At 46.8% G+C, this 23533-nt stretch overlaps 1 protein-coding gene across 4 annotated transcripts; it reads right to left on the reverse strand.

Annotated features, from left to right (window-relative positions):
* Positions 1-581: 581 nt before the first annotated feature.
* On the reverse strand, positions 582-22206 carry RND3 (Rho family GTPase 3). Of its 4 annotated transcripts, none has more exons than XM_078870981.1 (6): positions 22016-22206; positions 20420-20592; positions 14862-14949; positions 12635-12744; positions 5092-5226; positions 582-4415 (listed from the first exon to the last, which is right to left on the reverse strand). In XM_078870981.1, the coding sequence occupies exons 2-6, from the start codon at positions 20534-20536 to the stop codon at positions 4059-4061; spliced, it is 807 nt and encodes a 268-aa protein (XP_078727107.1). In that variant the 5' UTR covers positions 20537-20592; positions 22016-22206; the 3' UTR covers positions 582-4058. The 4 variants fall into 4 exon arrangements, with proteins under 4 accessions (XP_078727107.1, XP_078727106.1, XP_078727109.1 ...); XM_078870980.1 differs by having other exon boundaries at positions 20420-20595; XM_078870983.1 differs by having other exon boundaries at positions 22148-22164.
* Positions 22207-23533: the final 1327 nt, after the last annotated feature.

A 23533-nucleotide genomic window follows, 5' to 3' on the forward strand; every position in this document is an offset into this window, starting at 1 on the left:
GCCACAACGTTTAATGAAAATAAACATCACAAAATCCATTACTCATGGACACGTGCATTGAAAGTAACATAAAAGAGCCAATTTACTATCTGTATGTGCATTGCAATATGCACCAAGTCACAGACACGGCGACATTTTCAGCACATTTAGCTCCTAATTCAGTTATAGTGCAAAGAGCCAATTTGAATTAAATTGGCACATCAGTTTCCGTCACAGTCTATCCGATACAACTCTGCAAGAGTGCTTTATTATTTTAGAAAACACGGAATTACTTGTGGTTGATAATTGGTTTTTTACCCTTTTATCTGGCAACAAAGCTGACACGTTTTTTTACGAGGAGTCATGTTTGCATAGACCACAATACCTGCAGTCATAATGCAAACAAAAAACATAACTCTGATAATGTATGCACTGTCCTTGAAGTTGATTGGTCCACACCCGAGACAGCTTTCCTTAGAGACTAGGCTTTCCTTAGAGACTAGGCTCTAAGGAAAGCTGTCTCGGGTGTGGACCAATCAACGTCAAGGACAGTGCATACATTATCAGAGTTATGTTTTTTGTTTGCATTATGACTGCAGGTATTGTGGTCTATGCAAACATGACTCCTCGTAAAAAAGGTGTCAGTTTTGTTGCTAGATAAAAGGGTAAAAAACCAATTATCATATTTTTGACTGGCAAATGAGGTACCAATGGTGTAAATTACTTGCGGTTGCGTAGCCAGCGGTGGCTAGATCACGGCTAACAATGCCGAGCCTGGTGGTCATCCCAGCGGGCCGTGCTTGTGGTGGAGTGCTCGACGCACAATCTCAAGGTTCGTCATCCTCCGCCGTCTGTCTGCGGCAGGACGAAGGCCTCCCCAAGCCGTTGCTATCCTCCACAAGATCCTGCGACGCAACAATCCATCAAACTCCCGCGCGCGTGCGCCGATTCTTTTCGCTGCACCGCCACGGTGGACACACTCCCAGGCGCGTCCCCCTCCCCTCCTTTGCCGGCCACTCTGCCATGGGCGATGGTTCCGAGTTCCAGACTTTGTCCGCGTGGTTGATTCAGCCTATCACCCCCATGAGATCAATAAGCATAGTGCTACTCTGTTGAAGGTCGACAGTGCTCATCCTATGTGGATATACTGGCCCCCCACCATTGGAATGTGCGATTTTATTGTCTCAGTGTGGTCTGGGACTGTTTTTGTTTTGTTGCCTTGCCCAAGCTGGCATTCAGTATTGGAAAATCGGCAGGAATGTACGTACTCATGCAGTGAGCACTTATATACTTTATTTATCTTAATTTATATTTCGTGACTTGCTTTCCTTTTCTCTATTTTGCACTCTCATCGTTTTTTGTATTTTTTATTGTTGTAACTTCCGACTGGACATCTGTGTAAAAGAGCTTCACAGCTCATCGGATAAAATAAATAAAAATATGTAAGATTCAGATTCCGAATGTGGGATTTCCGCGACTGGTTTAAGGCTACCCAAGGGAAATTAACGCGCCTCCATTGTTCACTTGAGCAGGGGAGACACTTTCAATATTTCTTGACCTGAACGGAGTGGTGGGTTCACAATAAAGCCAATTTACCAGTCAGTGGTAATTTTACCATGTTAACCGGTATCTCCACAGGGCTTTCTTGAAGCCTATAGAATGCTCAATTTTATAATTAGAACATGGAAAGGATAGGCCCGCTGTGTGCCAATTTTATCATCCAAATGTTAAATTTGAAAGAAAAAAAAAATCGTTTTCTTTAAATAACTGCCTTGCAAGAACAGAAGCGTGGCGAGTCTAAAATGTAATCGTTGTACTTACACATTTTGGCTTAATAGCAAAATGAAAAGATTGTACCTTACACTCCTCCACCCTGCCACCCCAATATTTTCATCATTTGATCAAATAAAGTCACGACAGATCATTGCCAACAGCTGACGACAAACGCTAACTGGTGAACACGATATAATTTAAAACCGGCCTGATGAAATGCATTATGCACATGATAAAATGAGAAAATATTGCTGCTTGGTTGAAATATTTCATCGTTACTGGCAAAAATCCACTGGCAATGTCACTCAAATTAAACTTGGATTTGGTACGTGGACATAGCTTGCTAGGAAAGGGAAAAAAACAACAAATTTCTGAATTCCCGTTCCTGGACAGTAACCTTGAAAAGCAATCTTGTGTTTACAACTTAACATCAAACAGCCACTCTTCCTATCAAATCACATTTTTATCATGACAACTATTGGGGAAACAACCACACAAACACGTAAGCACGCACGCACAAAAAAATACAAAGATCCCTCTTTTAGCGTGAAAAGACTGCTGGTGCAAACATTGCTAAGCGAGCACCTGTCAAGTCTGGCAGGACACAGGAAGGTGGCGTTACCAGCACCACCCGATGCCTTAGCTTCCACACCATCGACGTTCAGGATACCGCCACGGCCAAGGATATATTATGAGCTCAAGTCAACCTCTGGAAGCCTCAGCTCAACCAAGTTCTGATGGTGAAAAATTGCCACCGAAGGGCATTGGCAGGAATGTGAACCCAGATCTCTTGAATTTTAAAGTGGTGGTTTAGTTAACATTAATGCCACCGGAGCACAGACATACACAAAGATTTTCCTTACAAGGTCAAGTTCTGTTATCAGGCACCTACTGAGACCGGCAACTAAGGCCAGCATGGCACACAAATGCGTGGTGTGGGCAACACCACAGCCAGCATATAAACATACACAAATGAAAATACACAACGCACAAATAAAACAAAAGATGAATATCCACCGAATAGCCTACAAGTGCTGTTCGCGAACACCTATTATGGCTGGCACAGCACACGAGGGGATGGTGTGGCCAGCACCACGCCGCGCCGCCTTTGTCTCCACAGTGCTGATGTTTACACAACACACCGGTTACTCATTTAGGGCTGGGTCGACCTATTGGAGGTCCAGCACTGGTTCAGATATCACTGATGTGAGCTGTGGCCGGGAATCACACCCAGCTCACTATATTCATTTAATGCGGCGTTAACCACTTTGCCACTGCTCCACCCGTCTTGGCTCTCACAACAATGAAATCATCGCTCAGAGCCTGCGACATCTTGGTAATAAAGCTTTCGTGACTACAGGGATTCATCTTCTTGGTTCTTTCAGTAAAGTCACGTAGAAGGGAAATAATAAAATAATAAAACATAATAAAATAATTCTCACGACGTTTCGGCCACAACGCAAGCAGCCGTCTTTAGGTGAAGAACAGGTCTGTCGGAAAGACAGTGTCTTGAAGAACAGGTCTGTCGGAAAGACAGTGTCTTTCCGACAGACCTGTTCTTCACCTGAGGATGGCTGCTTGCGTTGTGGCCGAAACGTCGTGAGAATTAGTTTATTATTTTTATTATTTTATTATTTCCCATCCACGTGACTTTACCGAAAGAACCAAGAAGATCTTGCTAATAGTTGGCCATCATGTGCGGGTGTCATAATCTCATCTCCTAGGCTTAAAAACGACCCGCAAGGAGGTGACCAGGTGGCTCAGGGGTCAGAGAGCATTGAGCCAGCACTGCTGATATCAGTGAATCAACTCGGGATTTCAGCTGCCTGCTGACCGCTGTGCCACCACTCGCCACATGCATATAAAGATGCCCCATATAGCCTTTAGCAGACTGTTGGGGCAAGAGCTGCGAGCGGGCACCAATGAAGGCTGACACGGGCATACGAGGGGGTGGGTGGCCAACACAACCCTTGGCTGCCTTTGTCCCCCAAATGTTGATGTTTCACGCATCACACCAGTTACTAATTTCAGGCTGAGTTGACCTAGGGGGGGCAGGACCTGTTCAAATATTCGCCACTGTTATTGCCCTAAAGCGGGAATCGAACTCGGGATACCGGGTTCATAGTGCAGTGCACTAACCACGATACTACCACTCCCTCACACAAAGACAAAGATTCCCCAGTATAGGCCTTAATAGGCTGTTGGGACAAGTGCTTTTAGCGAGCACCTATGAAGGCCAGCAAACAAACACACAAACACACGGACAAATACAAACGCCTGCACACACTCGCCCACAATCAGCGCGGTCACATGATGGCGCAGCTCTTGGCTTTGACGCTGCGCAGGAGTTGCGGGTGAGGGCCCATGTCCGAGCCAGAGGAGCTCTGGGGCAGCTGGGACAACCTCCGCCTCAGCGCTGCGGCCACGCTGGATGCCGGTGGCACTACCGGCGGGGCTCCTCCGCCCGCGGACGTGCCTCTCCGGTGGCCGCTGCCCCGCGTGGCCTTGCCCTTCTTGCCCTTGCCTTTTCCCGAGGCACCCTGCCCCCGGCCCACAGAGGCGAGCGTCGCCATTCGGAACAGGTCGCGGACTCCGTTCTCCGACGTCTTGGCCGAGCACTCCATGTAGCCGGCGGCTCCCATCTGCTTGGACGCGTTGAAGCCCTGCGGGTCACAGGGACGGGCGAACATGCGCAAACACAGACGACAGGTGAGGGACAATCCAGGGCCTTGCCCCACTTCATCTCACCTCTCTCATCTACTTCCATGTCCCCTCTCGTCGTCTTTGTTCACAATCTTCTCTCTGTCTCTCTCTCTCTCTCCCTCCTTCTCCCTGTGCGCAATCTCGTTTTTGGTCCTTTTCCCTCCTTGCACCCCTCCACTGGAATCAACTTTACCTTACATTGAGCAGCATTGCACCATAGACTCACTGCCAGTAAACTTAACACTGCCCGTAGACTGAACACTGCCCATAGACTCAACACTGCCCATAATCTCAAAACTGTCCCATAGACTCAACACTGTCCCTGTATATTAAGCAGTCCCATCTTTAACCTCCTTCCATTTCCCTCTTAAAGCCTCACCTCTTCTCCATCGCCCATTATCTTCCCCTTCCCTCCCTTCGCCCCTCCACTCCTTCCTGTCCCTCCCCTGTAGCCCTTCTGTGATCCCTTCAGTACCCCCACCTCTATCGCCGTCGCTCATTCCTCAACACTTGCAAGCACGAAACCCCGCCATCGAAAATCATTGCATTCCGTCACCGCTTTGGTAAACCACGGCAAGCGCGAGGGACTGGCTTGGCATGCCACGCCACGACACACCGAGCCGGGCCGGGCGCTACCTGGTCGTACGACACGGGGCCGGCGAGAGGCTCGTCCGGATCCCGCAGAGCGTCGGCCTCCGCGCGCAGATCGGCCTTGCAGCCGATGAGCAGCACCTCGGTGCTGGGGCAGAATTCGTGGATCTCACGATGCCACTGTACACGGCAAAAGGGTGGCAGCAATGAGCGTAGCAAAACCGATGCCAGCGTGAAGCGATTTGATTACCCCTTTCCTATGCATTGCGCTGCTCAATCAATCTCGGCCCGCTTTTCCGAACTGAATCGGGTCGCGGGGGCAGTGACTCCACCCCAGGCCGTCTTCCACGCTGCCCTGTCCTCCACCAGCGGCATCAACCGTGGCTCTCTCTCCGCGGCACAGGCGCACCACTCCACCCCGGTCGTTCCGGCACGATCGCGGGCGGCCTCGGGGTCTTTTGCCGGGAGGACGTCCTTCGAACGTCATCGTTTCGTTGTATTTGTATCTATTTATCAAGTGATTTCTTACACCTTCCGATACTTTGCACTCCTGATCGTGTAGTCTCAAAACGGTGTTAGACCAGAGGATGCCAAAAGGAGATTAGGCTCACAAGAAAGCTGTCTCTGGTGCGGACCAATCAGTTTCAAAGACAACGTTTTTTGTTTGCATTCTGACCACAAATATTGTGGTAAATGCGGACATGATTCCTTGTAAAAGGTTTAAGTTTCGTGTTTTAACATCTTAACACCTGTTATGTTGCCAGAAAAAAGGGGAAAACCTCTTCTCATATTTTGGTACTGGCAAAGGAGGTCGCGTGATGGTTCTCATATGACTCGCCACGAACGTTACCGTGGCCCGAAATCAAACCCGTCAGGTCGCCGAGTTCAAACAGTCGGCTAAAACAATCTCCCGTTATTTCCAAGTTCCAGCATTTTTTTTCTTAAAACCCCACAGACACCTTATCGCAAGCCCTACAGCACTGGAGAGGAAAAGTGGAGCGGTGCCTCTTCAACAGAGCTGCCTTGACCCTGCAGTTGAGTTCATGGAATCCGACAGGATGCTGGGGAGGGGAGGAAGGCGAGCGAGCCAAAGCACCGCGCCCTTTCCCTCCCCGTTCCCCCCTTCCCGTCCCCAACCCAGTGTCCAAACACAACCTGGGCACGAGGGCCACTTGCCCGACATCCCCTTTGGCACCCGTCGATGTGCCTCATTCAACCCAAGCGTGGGCCCACTTGGGATTCAAGTACGTGCAATTTTTTTTTATAATATGAAAATGCCTTTTTATCAACATCGTTATTATCATTAGCCATGTTCAATCCACTGGTGGGTGAATGCCCCCCACCCCCACCACACAACTGCCGCCACCTCTCACAACCGTGCGATGTAGTAAGGGATGGCTTCGCTCCCACAGAAGGCTTGGCTTCGTCCTCGGTGGACTTCCTCTCGGACACGTGTCATTCATTTTCTGATGCGTCGTACGCGTGAAATAACGAAATAATGATGATAACAACAACAACAACGACGACAACGACGTGACCTCAAGTGTCCCCAGTGGTGGGATGTTTCCACAGGCAGGATGTGTGTGTGTGTGGGAACGGTGGTGCAGCGGTTAGTGCGACGCTGCGCTAAGAACCCGGCGACCCGGGTTCGATTCCCGCTCACGGCCAACACCAGTGACGATTATCTGAGCCGGTCCTGGGCTTCCCCTAGGTGGACTCAGCCTCAAATGAGTACCTGGTGCAGTGTGTAAACGTCGTCACTGGGGAGACAAAGGCGGCCGGGCGTGGTGTTGGTCACCCACCCCCTCGTGTGCCGTGCCGGCCTTTATAGGTGCTACTCGCTAACAGCACTTGCCCCGACAGTCTGACTCTCGAGGGATCTCTGTCTTTGTTAGACGTATAACGATCCACTCTCGTCACGATGTAATGAATTGGTTGGGATTCAGGCTCGGATTTAAGAATCTATTGGGGTTATTTTTTAGCATTAAGGTGATTGTAGTGGTGTCTTCTGACAGGAGGTCACGGAAAGCCATTACATGCAACACATACATGGATCGAAAGTCATTGATTACAATGCAATTCGTTGCATGTATGCTGAACAAAAATAACTGATAGCGATCGATGGATCGATGCATTTTGTGCCCCGAGTACAAATGTATACGTATAGTGCGTGGTGCAAGTAATGCCTTTTTTTCTGTTGCTGCCCTAATTGGTGCTCACCGATGAAAGTACTGGACCATAGCTTGCGGGGATGTGTGTGTTTTTGTGTGCTGTACGATGTGTTGTTTGGCAAAACTGGAGTACCGTGGCTTTGGGCATTTCTATAGCGTGCTTGGTATGCGAGTGCGTACGGCGGCGTGCACGGAGGCTTTTTGCTCAAAGCTTTGCCAAGTGACGAGTGGAGTTGGAACTAAGCTGTCCAAAAATACCAGCGGGCGTCATTTCCAGCGAGACACAACAATGCCGTGAGCTCCGTACATTCATCTCGAGCAACACGGCAAACGCTGCACGTGAGTAACACTTTGACATGTGCACTCATTAAACACAATCGTTGCGTGAGTGAGTGAGTGTGAGTGTGTGTGGATATATATGGGGAGCGATAGTGTAGCGGTTAGTGCACTGCACTACGAACCCGGCGATCTGAGTTCGATTCCCGGTCGCGGCCATTACGAGTGACGATTATCCGAACTGGTCCTGGGCTTCTCCTAGGTTGACTCAGCTTCAAATGAGTACCTGGTGCGGTATGTAAACATCGCCACTTGGGAGACAAAGGCGGTCGGGTGTGGTGTTGGCCACCCACCCCCTTGTGCGCTGTGCCGGCCTTCATAGGTGCTCGCTAACAGCACTTGCCCCAACAGTATGTTAAGGCTACACGGGGAGTTTTTGTCTTTATGTATAATGTAATAATCAGCTCATGTGCAGGTACTGGGTGCCATTGTGGTATTGCAGAATTGTGAGAGTTGGAGATGGATTGGGGGAGGCCTTAATCCAGTGGTGGGTTGACTATGGAGGATGATGATGATGATGATTGTGGTGTACTCTTTGGTTCTTTCGGTAAAGTCACGTAGGTATAAAAATAAAATAAAACAAAAAATAATATATCACGACGTTTCGATCGCAACACAAGCAGTCGAAACGTCGTGATATATTATTTTTTGTTTTATTTTATTTTTATACCTACGTGACTTTACCGAAAGAACCAAAAAATATGGATTCCTGCAGTCACGAAAGCTTCAAATCAACAATGATTGTGGTGGTGGAAAAAATAATTGTCATGTAGGCCTCCCCACACTCTGTAGGCTTCATGGTGGATGTCTGGCCATACTTCTTCGCTACCCTTGTCAAGCGCGGGTTGTTGAAGGAGACACCCACAATCGGCTCAGACACATCTTGCCACTGATGATAACCATAGCCAGGAATCAAACTCAGCTAGTGCGCTAACCTCTACACGACAACTCCACCCGAGTTACTCATAATATATCCAGAGTAAAATTGTCATAAAAAAAATAATTTGGTACTAATAGAGTTAAGTTTTCAACTGGAAAAATCTGCAAGCCAAAATGTTTGACTTTTAGCTTTCAAAAATCATGGCGCAGAGGTTTCACTCACAGGGCAAGTTCAGCCTAGAGCTCTACATTGCTTTAAGTCGCGCCCTGAACACTTACACCCGTGTACAATCTCCATCGTCAGTGAACCAAGTAATTCACCACCCATGGGGGATGACACTAAGTCTGATAGAAAACAGCAGAGGTGGGACAAAGTCATTGTTATGCAAGTCCAAGTCGAGTCGCAAGTCATCAAATTCATGACTCGAGTCTGACTCGAGTCCAAGTCACATGACTCGAGTCCACATCTCATAGGTGGGACAAAGTCATTGTTATGCAAGTCCAAGTCGAGTCGCAAGTCATCAAATTCATGACTCGAGTCTGACTCGAGTCCAAGTCACATGACTCGAGTCCACACCTCTGGAAAACAGGCAAAGCTAAACAATATTGAAACCATCGGGGTATAATTTTTCCCCCCCTTTGCTTAAGAACTTGGGACTGATTTCTGTGTTGGCAGAAAAAAACTGAAAAATCCAGACAGATGTGATTAGGCTGTTTTTCCAACCAAACACTAAAAGACGTTTCCTTTCCTCCGACACGTAACTTAAGCCTTTGATGTGTAGCATCAACATTATTGCCGTTTACGCTTAACTATCCTGACCTTGCCATTGCGACAGGGTTTGCCAAGGCCTAAACAGTGTTTAGTGTATCACGGTAAAATTAAGACATCGCAGTTCATTGCAAATTCCACAATGATCAGTTTAGCGATTGTAACTTCAATTATGCAAACTGCACAAAAAAAGCTGAAAGGCACACCAAGTACGGAGAGGTGTGTGCTTGGAATTCGACTCAAGAGACAGAAAGAAGAACACGTGGATCAGAGAACTACGCAGGTTAAAGGCATCATATTGACACTTAAGAAAAAGTGAGTGGAGGGACGATGGTGGGTGGTGAACACTAACAATGGAGTGGCAGCGAGAGAACATCCACCGTGGAGATTGAGCAATGAATTCAGCTCACGCGTAGGTCATGGATGGATCGTTACTTTTGCAGGACTGTGAGAGATGGTGAGGGATTGGGAGAGGCCTTCATGCAGCAGTATATCGATCATGACTGATGATTGATGATAATAATATCTCATAATAGAAATTCTTACTGGTAGGAACCACCTGGTTCCACCAGCCCACAGGGGATTATTGTGTCCGTCCGTCCGTCGTGCATCCAAAAATGGGAGGTGTGGGGCTGGGTGGAGAGGGGAGGGTGGGGAGGGGCTGGGTGGGGAGTGGCTGGGTGGGGAGGGTGGGGCTGGGTGGTGGGTGGGAGGGGTGGGGCTGAGTGGGGAGGGGAGGGGCTGGTCACCCCGTGGTGCCCTTATAAAACTCAACGTTTAACCTACTCACGCCGGCTTGTGCCCGCCCTCACAGTCGGGCATATTTGCGGAATACACCACGCCGCCGTTGACCCTGGCCATTGACCGAGCAACCCAACGTTCCTACCAGCTCCCTCCGCAGGAATGTGTTTACTACCGTCAAATAGTTTTTTTCTGGCAATACTTTTGAACAGTATTTTCGAAATTATCAAAAAATACAACTTATAATCCTTTCTAAAAAAAATTGTATTACCGGTTTGTAATACTGTACGCAGTTAATGCCATTTTCACTTTTATCGTAACAAACACCCCACCAACAAATGTTCGGCTTCAACTTGAGTTGAGATGCTCAAAGTATTCACACGTAAACAAGCCGCGAGGAAAACGACTCCCAGAGTCCGTGGCATTTGTCATTTCCCCAGTTGAAGGCACTTCCTTTCTGCAATGTCAGATTTGTCCCAATAAGTACCCACTGGCTGCGTCCGCAGTCAGCTGTCGCGAGCCAGCGTCTGACTCGAACCAAACATTTCGTGAAAATTCTTCATTGCAAAAACGTACAAAGCAGTTCGCTTCGCTTTTGAATATATCGGAATGCGGGACAATGGCTCGAAAAATCAACAACCTGGGCAAGTATGGTTGTACTGTATCTAGCAAAGTGCATTCATGGATGGAAATGTTTTACCCTTCTTAATCATCCCATTACCACACGGTGTTTTTTTAATCCAAGAGCTGAATATTAGTTCAATTCAGGGCCTGAGCAACCTCCCGGCATGTGGAGAGATGTGTCGGGCACAGTGTCGTGCAACACGCTGCACAACCCCGACACACATCGGAGAGCTTCATGGCAAATCCGGGGAAACCTATGTAGCAATTCTTGACCGCTCAAACAAGATATTGGGTGGTACCCGTTTCCACTGGCTGCTCTAAGCCGCTGCTGGACATTGTACGTTACCATGGTGGGGGCCAGACTTTCCCCAGTCGGTGAACCACTGTTGACTTGTACAAGGTGCTCATTTTAACGGCCTCGTAGGGATGATTCGGATTTGATTGTGAGTTGATTGTTCAAATGCAGCAGCACAGCCTGGCCAGCCGGAAGGGACGTGCATACAAACATTCAGCCAAGTTGAATCACCACGGTACATACAGCTTAAAATTGAGTGGACATAGCAAATGCAGGCCCTTGTCCATGACTTAACTAGCCTTGACAAGAAACCAAATGCAATACAATCTGAATTTATGAAAGCATCTGAATGTGACTGCATCTCGAGATGCTATACAGAATCAGTGGGCATGCTTAAGTTATAGACAGGAGGCAGTCAGCCATAAACAGATCAGAAGGGTGGCTTGGACGTGGACTTAAAGAGGAGTAGGCAGTCAATGGCATTGATGGCTGGGAGAGTGTAGCCAAAAGCCAAATGCGTCTTATTGTGAGTTCATATTCTTAGGTTTTTTCGGTAAAGTCACGTAGGTAAAAAACTAAAATTAATAAAAGTAAAATAAAAATAAAATATAAATCATTTTTATTTTACTATTATTCATTTAAATTTTTTTACCTACGAAGACTTTACCGAAACAACCTAAGAATATGAATCCTTGCAGTCACGAAAGCTTCCAATCTAGAATTGTGAGTTCAGTCCAAGAGTGCAATCTCCTTGACCTGGATTTGAACCTTTGCACTGTGCGTCGAGCACTCTAAGGACACTGCCCCTTGGCAGAATCTTAAGAGTCAGGAATGGCCTTAGTTAGAATGTTGTGGCCGTATTGCGCATAGCTCAACGTTATTGCAACATTATTACGCTTTATCAGTTCTAAATAATTCAAGTGAATCAATTTTATGTTTGTTCCGTTTCAGTTGCAATTTTAATTTAAGTTTTTGTTTCAACATTCTTAGGGTCGCATTTGTTTCCTAATTACTCACTTGCAAATAAAAATGAGATCTCGCCAGTGTTAGATAAAGGGGGGAAAACTGTAAATAATCTAATGTCTGCTCGGCATAGTTCTCCGAGTAGAGTCACAGATTCACATTGCAATGATTGTGAGATAATATTCCTATCAGGGTTAACTCCGCACATCATCATTACAATCATCATTATTGTCACCATTATGATCATTGTCATCATCATAATAAGCCATCATTATCGTGACTATCATCATCTGTCAGAATCACCATGATTATTGTCATCATCATTACCATAATCATCCACTTCATCACGATCATCATCACTTTTGCTAAGTGTGCACCACTCTTAGAGCAGGGAAGCCACCACCAGTTGTGTTGTGGAAAGTCTGAGCCCTGCCACAGGAACGTACAATTTCTACCAGTCTGCAGATATGCTACTGCTCATTTACACTATGAGATCTCTTTTACCAGTGGCAAAATATAGCAGTAGGTTTTTACCCTTTTAAACTGGTACAAAAGCCGTCTCGGGTGTGGACCAATCAACTTAAAGGACAGTGCATATTATCATTATCAGAGTTGCTTCTTTTTGTTTGCTTTTTTGACTACTTGTGTTGTGGTTATTGCAAACATGATGCCTTGAATAAAGGTGTCAGTTTTGTACCAGTTTAAAAGGGTAAAAACCTACTGCTATGCTACTGCTCAACACAGCATCGGAACAAGTCGACCTCTCAAACAAACGTTTACATTTTTTTTTAGGGGGGGGGGGTTACTTACCTTTTTGAGCACGCTATCGAGAGTCTCGGGCCGGCTGATGTCAAAGCAAATGAGCACAGCGTCCGAGTCGGGATAGGAGAGTGGCCGGACGTTGTCGTAATACGGGGACCCTGGGCACACGCGGCCACAACACACACCGTGTACGTCAGGCTGGTAACGAACTATTAAACTATAATACTTAATTTTTTTGTATTTTAACCCGGTAAGGCCCACTGAGCTATGTAGCTCTTTTTTCATAAGCGACCTGGCCACAAATGATTGCCCAATGAGGTGGCTTATGACGTGGAAATTTAAAGCAGCCAAATACTCTAAAAACCGGAGGACCTCGAGAAAAATCCACGCGACCATGGGAAGAACATGGAAACTCCAAATATAGAGCAGGGATCAGGGTCGGGATCGAACACCACCACCACCTCCTGCATACCAGGCGAGGTAGTTAACATCTCGCCACTGCGGCGCCAGAGGTCACCACTGAGAACCTGGGTTTGAATCCAGGTATCTCCCCGTGATTCATCCGGGGTTCTCAAGTGTGGTGAATCGATTGTTTTAGGCCAGTCACCAATGACTGCACAAAAAAAAAACACCGTCACTTAAAAAAAAATGGTTCTGCACTTCAATGACGGACAAAGGAAGGAACGTGCCCGAGAAAGATGATTGCCGTGGAAATGGATTAATCATATTCAGTGGTGGACAAAACATGGCTAATGATGGGTCTGCCAAGGGGTAGCCATTTAATTGAAACGACCCATCAAAGAAGCGTGACACATTCAACTTAAGCGATCATTTTTATGAGAACAGTACATTTATATTTTAGTGCAATGTGTAAACGCCGTGAGATTTAGTGACACGCTAATATGTGTGGTGTACAGTGAACCAGCAATAGCTGAATTATATCTGTGAGGAGGGCTTCAATGCTGAAGGCGACCAACGAGGTTGCACACACTCACACGCTCATGCATTTTAACAAAGGACCTGAAAGCAAATGTAGGACATTCAACAAACGTACGTATGTATGTTGAACTTCTTATTGGTTCTTTCGGTAAAGTCACGCGGAATGGAAATAATAAAATAATAAAATTAATTCTCACGACGTTTTGGCCACAACGCAAGCAGCCGTCCTCAGATGAAGAACAGGTCTGTCGAGAAGACAGAGTCTGACAGACCTGTTCTTCACCTAAGGACGGCTGCTTGCGTTGTGGCCGAAACGTCGTGAGAATAATTTTATTATGTTTTATTTTTATTATTTTATTATTTCCACTCTACGTTACTTTACCGAAAGAACCAAGAAAATGAATCCCTGCAGTCACGAAAGCTTTAAATCGAAATATGTTGAACTTCTTTCGCACTGTACATAGCTAACTGTGCTAATCTGAGGTGTGGGGGGAAGGACGTCAAACTATACACAAAAAGCAGTTCTAAATAAATTAGTTTTCAATTTAAATTTTAAAGTGCATAGCTCCAGTGGCTTTATAAATGGCTGGAAAAGCCCATCTGAAAGTGTGCGATGCGGCGACCGTCTTTGTTCGATGGTTAGCCAAAAGCTGCTGCTGCTGCTGCTGCTGCGAAGGTGACCGGGGTTCGCCTGATGATTTATGCTCCTTGACGAGATCAGCAAGGCATTGTGGTTCATTTGTGGCAAGCACTTTGTGTGTAATGAGTGCGACGTCATAACCATTAAGCGGATCACCTTCACGCCAGTCTGCATGGCTTGCACTCAATTCGGAGTTCAGGTCGGCCTATCAAATTTCGATTCGACATCACGAAGCATTTTCCTACCATCTATTTTTCAAGCAGACCCACAATACGTTCAGTGACATCCGCCACAAGACAAAGGCCGTTTGAGTGGCCGCGATTTAAAGGGCCACTTTATTTCCAACACAAATTACCCGGTGGCTGTAAATGGGAATGCAATTGTCAACTCCGTGGAAATTGTCTCTGCGGCGAAGAGCACCAGCTCCTCGGCTGGGGTTACGTCACGCGTAATGAATTGCTGCACTGCAACAAATGAGCTTTCCAAATTGCCACCGTTTACACCGTGTTGATGGTACTCCAGTGCAATTTGGCTACGTGCAGCGTTGAAATGCGGACACATCTCAAGATGTTGGAACAGAAACAGTGGGCACATTAATTTTACGGAGAGACAGTCATAGGCGGAGGGGATTTAAATATATACACAGTATGGATACACACGGCAAATATTTACATCCTGCAAGCAAAGGTTTCTCACCTGAAGTGTCCCACATGTTCAACTCAATCGTCTGCCGCTCAATCTCAAAAGTTGCCGTGTAGTTCTCAAACACAGTGGGTACATAATTCTGTTGAAAGAAGAAAACAAACGTCATGAATTGTTGTGCTGTGGCATTTTATTTCAGAGTTGTTCCCTCAGGTTCCTGATGATTTGCTTTGTTAAAAGACATTTTTCATTTTTGTTCAAAAAATAATGTAGTCGTTCTTTTATAACGTTTCGACCAGTTCCCGATTCCTGTAACATGTTCAGCATGTACCAATATTTGCTATTTCTATAGCGACCTATGTAATCATGATTGCAACTAAGATCTGTTTTGTATAACATGCGTACTGCCGCAAGACGGCCATGAATTTGAGCCAAGCAGCTAATTGGGCCCTTCCTGCTCAAGTAAATAAATTCTGAAATGTAACAAAAAATCTTATTTCAGGCACTGTCCAAATGTAAAAATGTAGAAACTAAATAAGATCTTGAGACATAGTGAGGGTTCATATTCTTAGGTGTTTTTGGTAAAGTCACGTAGGTAAAAATTTTAAATTAATAAAAGTAAAATAAAAATAAAATAAAAAATCACGACGTTTCGGAGGCAACATAAGCTTCCGTCTTCAGGTGGAACCGTCACAGCACGATAGCTGTATCAAGTGAAAAAAGTGGAAGAAAAAAAATCATAGTGAGGGCTTAGAACTTTACCATTACTGGGGTGGCTTAGAGGCCCAAATATCACAGCACTGAGGAACGGCATTCGAATCTGGGTTTCAGCCGCTTATAAATTAAACAGTGTGCTTAAGTGGCATGAGTTTGATGGTCTCACGATTTAGTCACAAATGACTGCACAAAAAATTAGGTTAATACATAACTTGACTGAATTCCGGTTACTGCTGCTGCTGGCATCTCCAGAAGCTGTAATTAAACTGCAATTGTGCATGGGGAAAGCTTAACAGAACAAATACTCAACACGGAGCCCAACCCTGAAATCAGCACTCGTACAATTGCATCTTGTTAAATTAAAATAGCCTAAAATATGCATACATTTAATATTTGCAATGGCAAAATAAATACTTTCCATCTATTTCCTTCATTAATCGATTAATAGACAATCATCTTCTTGGTTCTTTCGGTAAAGTCACGTAGAAGGGAAGTAATAAAATAATAAAAATAAAACATAATAAAACAATTCTCACGACGTTTCGGCCACAACGCAAGCAGCCGTCCTCAGGTGAAAACCAGGTCTGTCGAAGCGACAGCGAAGCGACAGCGTCTGAATTCAGATGCTTTAAATCGAAATAGACAATCAGTTTTCATTTGTTATCTAGCAGGGCAGGCATGAGAACTATATTTCCATAGAGTCAACGACAGTGAAAATTCGTGCCATTTAGACAGCAGGCAGTTTTTCAAATTAGATATTTGATCAAAGAGTCTGACTACACAATGTCCTACTCTTGTGAAAGCTAATGTCTCATGACTTTAAATGTACATTTTATGGAAGATGATGTAATGTATTTAATAACATCCACAGATAGAAAGTACCAGGTGCCTGGAGTGGTATTTGAATGATCAGCCAAATACAAATGGTTTGAGTGGTGAGTAGGAATATAGTAATACATCAACTCAATGATTCAAATAATTTCTAATGCTCACTATACGTACATCGAAATGCGTGGTTAAAAGTAAATTATCTACTTCTGTGTTTCAACATTACATTATTTACAATTTATGCAAACCGTCAATCTCATGCACTCTGCTAAGAGTTGGCTCATCATTTGGCAATACAACTGACTAGGGTGGAGTGGTGGTGTAGTGGATCGCACACCACGCTATGAACTCGATGTCCTGAGTTGCATTCCTGGCCACAGCTCGCATCGGTGGTGAATGAAATCTGAACCGATCCTGGGCCTCCCAAAGTCGCTTCAGCCTTAAATAAGGACCTGGTGTGCATTTAGTAAATACTGTATCAGCACTGGGGGTAGCACTGCTTGGTCACAACAACACCCCTCGTGTACACATGTGGTCTAAAAATGTGCTCTCTAAAACAGGGCTTTCCCGTACAGTCTGTATGGCTATATGGGGGTCTATGCTTTTAGATTATCCTTCAGCCCTTCGTCAATCCACTGCCGGATGAAAGCCGCCGGTCCATGCTATCGGTCAGAGGGGATTGTTTAACCGTATTTCACCACGCCGGTCAATGCGGGTTGGTGAATGATGGGGGATGATATCACTCGCAACCGATGCTACCCGCGGAGGCCAGGAATCGAACTCTTGACTGCACCACTGCCCTCACATCCATCGATGCTTTCTGTGTGCGTATTTACGTGTCTTGCTCCTTGTGTAAGCCAACAAAGGCCCTCTTTGTGTTGGTGAACTCGTGCAGATGCTCCCTAATTCAAATGTGCCCCCATCGGAAGGGGCATTACATTAACAACCACCCCACCGCCCCCCCCCCCCCAGTCTCCCGCCTTCTTAAGAAAACATAACCGCGTGTGTGGACCCCACATAGCAACCGAGCCACCCATGGGAATAGCCCAACCAAGGCACTTTAAAACAATGCTGGCATTGTCACATGCGGTCAGAATTAACGCGCGGCCAATGAGCCCGGAGAAAAAAAAATCACCGCAGCTATGTAGCGATTAAACACAACCAGACGTTAGCATTCGAGTATTATGACTGATTCATCACAATCGGTTGTCCCTTCCATCATTGCAATGGAGTAGTTCAATTGCATTTACTTCGCCCGGCTGTTTCACCCTATTGTGTCCACGCACAGTGCGCACTTTCATTTGCACCGCACAAATTGCATTTCAACCTCCCCCGTCACACCCTCTGCATTGAACAAACGTAGACATGCATTTGTAATACACAATGCGACATAGACAAATAATAAAACTCACACACATGACCCCCCCTCACCCCTCCATGGCCTAAACAGACTTGGGGCAAGTGCTGTTAGAGAGTATTTAGGAAGCCAACACGGGCACATGGCAAGGTGAGGGTGGCCTGCACCACACCCGGCCGTCTTTGTCTCCCCAGTGCTGATGTTTACCCATTACATGTACTGTACATGTGTGTATTCATACACACACACACACCATATTCCATTTGCATACATACATCGACAGACCATATATACAAACGCAATTACATACACCACATACATGTATACATCTTTTCTAGATTTGAAGCTTTCGTGACTGCAAGGATTCATATTCTTAGGTTTTGAATATGAATCCTTGCAGTCACGTAGGTAAAAAATTAAAATTAATAAAAGTTATCGTGCTGTGACGGTTGCACCTGAAGACGGAGGCTTGTGTTGCCTCTGAAACGTCGTGATTTTTATTTAATTTTTCATTTTACTTTTATTAATTTTAATTTTTTACCTACGTGACTTTACCGAAAAAACCTAAGAATACATGTATACACACATAACACCAAACACATACATTCACACAGACGCACATGCGAAAAATTACATGCCCTGCCAATACGCCACTAACCTTGGCCTCCACCACACACACATTCATTAGCATAACGCACACAATGCACCATACACAATACATCCAGATACACCAGGGACAAAGATCCCCCGTGTAGCCTTAACAGACTATTGGGGCAAGTGCTGTTAGCGAGCACCTATGAAGACCGGCACGGCACACGAGGGGGTGGGTGGCCAGCACCACGCCCGGCCGCCTTTATCTCCCCAGTGGCGATGTTTACACATCGCACCGGGTACTTGTATAAGGCTGCTGAGTCTGAAATGAGTTCCACAATACAATCTGCATTCACAACATGCGCCATGCACATTGCATTAATGTACACAATACAGTACACATATACACAATACACATGTACAATACATCAACATTCACACATCCTATACACCACACACACATCACTTACCACATAAACATTCACACCACCATACACACACCATTCAACACTACACTCCAGCATTCATGTTCATGCAACGTGGCCGCGCATACTGCGAATTAATGCACACACGCTACACACCCCATGGCACACACATCATGTGCTATAACATAACAACAACACTTACATTCACAGAAAACCACACACCAGGTTGTCATTCAAGGCCGAGTCGACCTAGGTTGCGAACGCAAAGTGCCCTAACTACTGCGACTCCGCTCCCACCACACACACACACAGCGCGCTAACCACTGCGCCACCGCTCCCCACACTCACTACACGCACACACAGCACGCTAACCACTGCGCCACCGCTCCCCACACACTCCACACACAGCGCGCTAACCACTGCGCCACCGCTCCCCACACTCACTACACACACACAGCGCGCTAACCACTGCGCCACCGCTCCCCACACTCACTACACACACACAGCACGCTAACCACTGCGCCACCGCTCCCCACACACTCACTCCACACACACAGCGCAATAATCACTGCGCCACCGATCCCCACACACTCACTGCACAAACACACAGCACGCTAACCACAGCGCCACCGCTCCCCACACACTCACTACACACACACTGCACGCTAACCACAGCGCCACCGCTCCCACACACTCACTACACACACACACAGCACGCTAACCACTGCGCCACCGCTCCCTACACTCACTACACACACACAGCACGCTACCCACTGCACCACCGCTCCCCACACACTCACTACACACACAGCACGCTAACCACCGCGCCACCGTTCCCCACACACTCACAACACACACACAGCGCGCTAACCACTGCGCCACCGCTCCCCACACTCACTACACACACAGCACGCTAACCACTGCGCCACCGCTCCCCACACACTCACTACACACACAGCACGCTAACCACTGCGCCACCGCTCCCCACACACTCACTACACACACAGCACGCTAAGCACTGCGCCACCGCTCCCCACACATTCCACACACACACAGCGCGCTAACCACTGCGCCACCGCTCCCCACACACTCCACACACACAGCGCGCTAACCACTGCTCCACCACTCCCCACACACTCCACACACACAGCACGCTAACCACTGCGCCACCGCTCCTCACACACTCCACACACACACACAGCGCGCTAACCACTGCGCCACCGCTCCCCACACACACAGTGCGCCAACCACTGCGCCACCGCTCCCCACACACTCACCAGTCACCACACACACACACGCAGCGCGCTAACCACTGCGCCACCGCTCGACCGCCCGGCGGACAATAGGTGGCGACTTGGCTGAGATTGCGCGGACGAGAAGAGAGATCGTTGCACGGACTGCGACCTCGTCTGCTCTATTGCCCTGCGCTGTCTATCGCTCGTCAAGAGTCGTGCCGAGCGAGGGCAGATCGCGAAACCGTGGGAAGGAGAAATCAGCACGGATTGGGGGAACGTGGCACGGCAAAGAGAGACAGAGGCACCCCCCTCCCCCCGGCAGCACAGACGGAGAGCGAAAGGGACAGAGAGACAGACAGGGTCGAGCTGATCATCAGGAGGAAGCGGTAGGACACGGGGACAAAGCGAAGGACAAGACAATGGGTTGGGGATGATCGAGGACAAAGATGAGTTTCTCGCCTCGGGGAATCGCTCCTTGGCGAACACCGAGATGAGCGCCGTTTTCCCGCAGCGGCTGTCTCCGACCAGCACCACCTTGCAGCGAGGAGCCGGGCTCCACGTTCTCATCACCAGCATCCTCCTCCTTGCTACTGCTGCTGCTTCTCCTGCTGCTGATTCTTCAGCTGTGGTTGCTTCTGGCAGCGACAACGCAGACCGTTCAGTCGGCCAGCAAGACGACAGAGATGGCACACGACCACGCGCTGGGTTTTATATATGACTCGAGGTGTCCTGCTGCCACAACTGCCTTGTGGCACTGTCGTGTGTCACCCCCGATTAGCGAACGAAGCAGCGACCTGCGTCTACACACGTTCGTGTTTGTGTACTGTTTGTTTGCTGTAACGTTCTTACCCCGTGCCCCCCTACTGGACACGTGTGAAAAAAAAGAGCTTGATAGCTCATCGGATTTCTCCAGTATAAATATAAATATTCCGATTCTTGAAAATGAAAAATGTTCTGTCCCGTGTCGGACTGTGCTGTATCACGACTGGCCCCGTGTCAAATTGTCCTGTGATGTGAAATCCACAGCAAGAAATTGTTCTTGCTGTGGATTTCGCACCTGATGACGGTTGCTTGTGTTGCAGTCGACACGTCGTGAGAATTTTTATTGTTTTATGTTTATATTATTTTATTATTTCCCTTCTACGTGACTTTACCGAAAGAACCAAGAATATGAAACTATATCCTGTTCTGCAAAATAATGCCCCGTTCTGTCTATTGAGAATGCAATGAGGCTATCCTGCCTTTGAAGAATATATTAGTATTAGTATTATTATCCTCTAGCATCATGGTCCTGTGTTGTATGACCTGTCAGGCTGCCCTCGATCATACCCGACCTGCCCGATTGGCGTAAAATGCTGCATAACCTCCATCAACTCGCATTGACCTGCGTGGTGAAGTATGGTCAAATACCCCCACACCCCACACCCATCTCCCAATGACACGCACGGTACGGGGAGGCCCTCACCCAGCAGTATATTGACAAAAAAAAGCCAATAGGTGTTCACACAAACACAATCTACATCAGATCCAGTTCAATTATGACGCTCAACACCCAACAAAAGCCTGACCTGTTCCATCTCTCGCCATCCCTATCGTTCATTACACAACGCGAGGCTCACCTGCGACACCTTGACATGCCATCGCAACGCACATTTGCCTGTTGCACATTTTAAACAATTGCACGACCTCTCTCGTTAAAAGCTGAGATTCGTCTGCCCCGTCCCATAAAACGACGACCGTTTCATTACCCCCCGTTGTATAATATCAACGCCGACGCGCATATCAACGCCGACCAAATTGCCCCTGCATCAACACAAACGATCCCCTATAAGGCGAGACACCTGGCCAGTGAACCTGCATTGCAGTTGCCGAATTGCAACGCAGGATTATTGCGCTCCGCTCAGCGCCGTCGCTCTGCGATTGTCCTCCACGGTACGCGCATGACGATCGTCAGGAACGAAAATCGCTCAATCGCGCTGTTTTTTTATCCGTAAAATAATAAAGTAATCTGCGCGATGCAGGCTCGACGGAAGGCGCAAGCGCATTGATTCGCACCGATGGCGTGAGACGAGCAGCGTCACCAAATCGGAGAAGACATTCGTGGTGCCGTAGACTTATACCCACGGCAGACTGACACGCAAAACGCTATCGGCACGACGGAAACACGCAGTGCTCGCGAGGCTGCACCGATGAGAGAGCCCTCCCTCTCGTCCGTGCGGATCTCACACACACACGGGCAAGGCAAGTGTTTGGGCTATTTTATTTATATTTTTATTTCTACAATATTATACGTGCCGCTGACGTCATGGTCACTTGTGAATGGAGCGGGTCGAAACCAATGAGATTCATGCTGCATCCGACGCCGCACAATGTTGTCTTTCACAGAGCACGTGTTTAATGACTTGAGCCAATCGTACTCAATGGGGGGGGGTCTATAAAATTAGTTACAGCTTTGTGGGAGGTTTAGCAGTGGTTGGGTAAATTAAGAGACTGTGAGCAACTGCCATGGGATTGTGGAATTGCCCAACACGGACTCAGGATCTGCACATTAGAACTGCGAGACACATTAACTCGACGCAATGATGTAATGTCAGCAAGTTAAATTGGCAAGCCATGTAAGAGTTGGAAGTACTGCGCACAATATATGAACACATTTTGCATGTTTTAAAAGTGTTATTTTAAAAGGCTTGATTCATTAAGGAATGACTGATTATGTCAGTGATAGGGATGATTTCAACTCTCATGAGGTGTTAATTTCCACGACTGCTATTATCAAGTGTACACCATTTTCTCCGCAGTGTATGTTAATGACCCTGTAACATGTCGTTTATTTGCAGAGCATTTTGAAACTAGGGACTCAAGTTCTATTTCCGACCACGGCTAATATCAGTGTCGAGTGATAACCTAACGTCCTGTGCCACCACCCTTCCAACGGCACTGACCAGCGACACACCGGTTCAATCAACCACTCCTTAATGGCTGACAGCACGTGGCCACCTTCATCCAGCAGTCAAGTCATGCCATCACCAAAAATATATATTTTGGAAGTGGGTAGTAATTCTTGTCTGGTGATGCCCATCCTTTGACTACGTTTGGGTTCTCGAATTATAGGTGGAAGGAAAAACACATTTCAATAAGTCAATACAGTAATAGCAACAGCATTCGATTGTGTAATGTATACAGCATGCAACTTAACTAATGTGAAACAATACACATTTTTACAATGGACAATTCGATTTTGGCCAATCCTATAATTAAACATGGATTTCAAGCATGTTGGTGATAAGATCAACAAGATTTTGTTCAACCAGAGTTTTGGTGTCGTTAGCCTCTTGGCCTTCTGGACCAGTTTTCCAATAGCAAACGAAGCAGGCAAACTCTGGAATGTTTTGACATTCTTGGGCTCGACAATTCACGTGTGAATAATAGTTTGTATATTTGTGTTAAACAGGCCCTGTAGTACGAGGTGGTTTCTTGTCTGTTTTTCTTTACGTGGTAAGAGACGTATGTCTCTTATGCTAAAGTTCAGCTGTCCAATGCGGACTTCCCTTAATTTTTCTTATCGAGTTTCCG

The sequence above is a fragment of the Lampetra fluviatilis genome, chromosome 31, assembly GCF_964198595.1.
Source record: "Lampetra fluviatilis chromosome 31, kcLamFluv1.1, whole genome shotgun sequence".
NCBI classification, from domain to species: Eukaryota; Metazoa; Chordata; class Hyperoartia; order Petromyzontiformes; family Petromyzontidae; genus Lampetra; species Lampetra fluviatilis.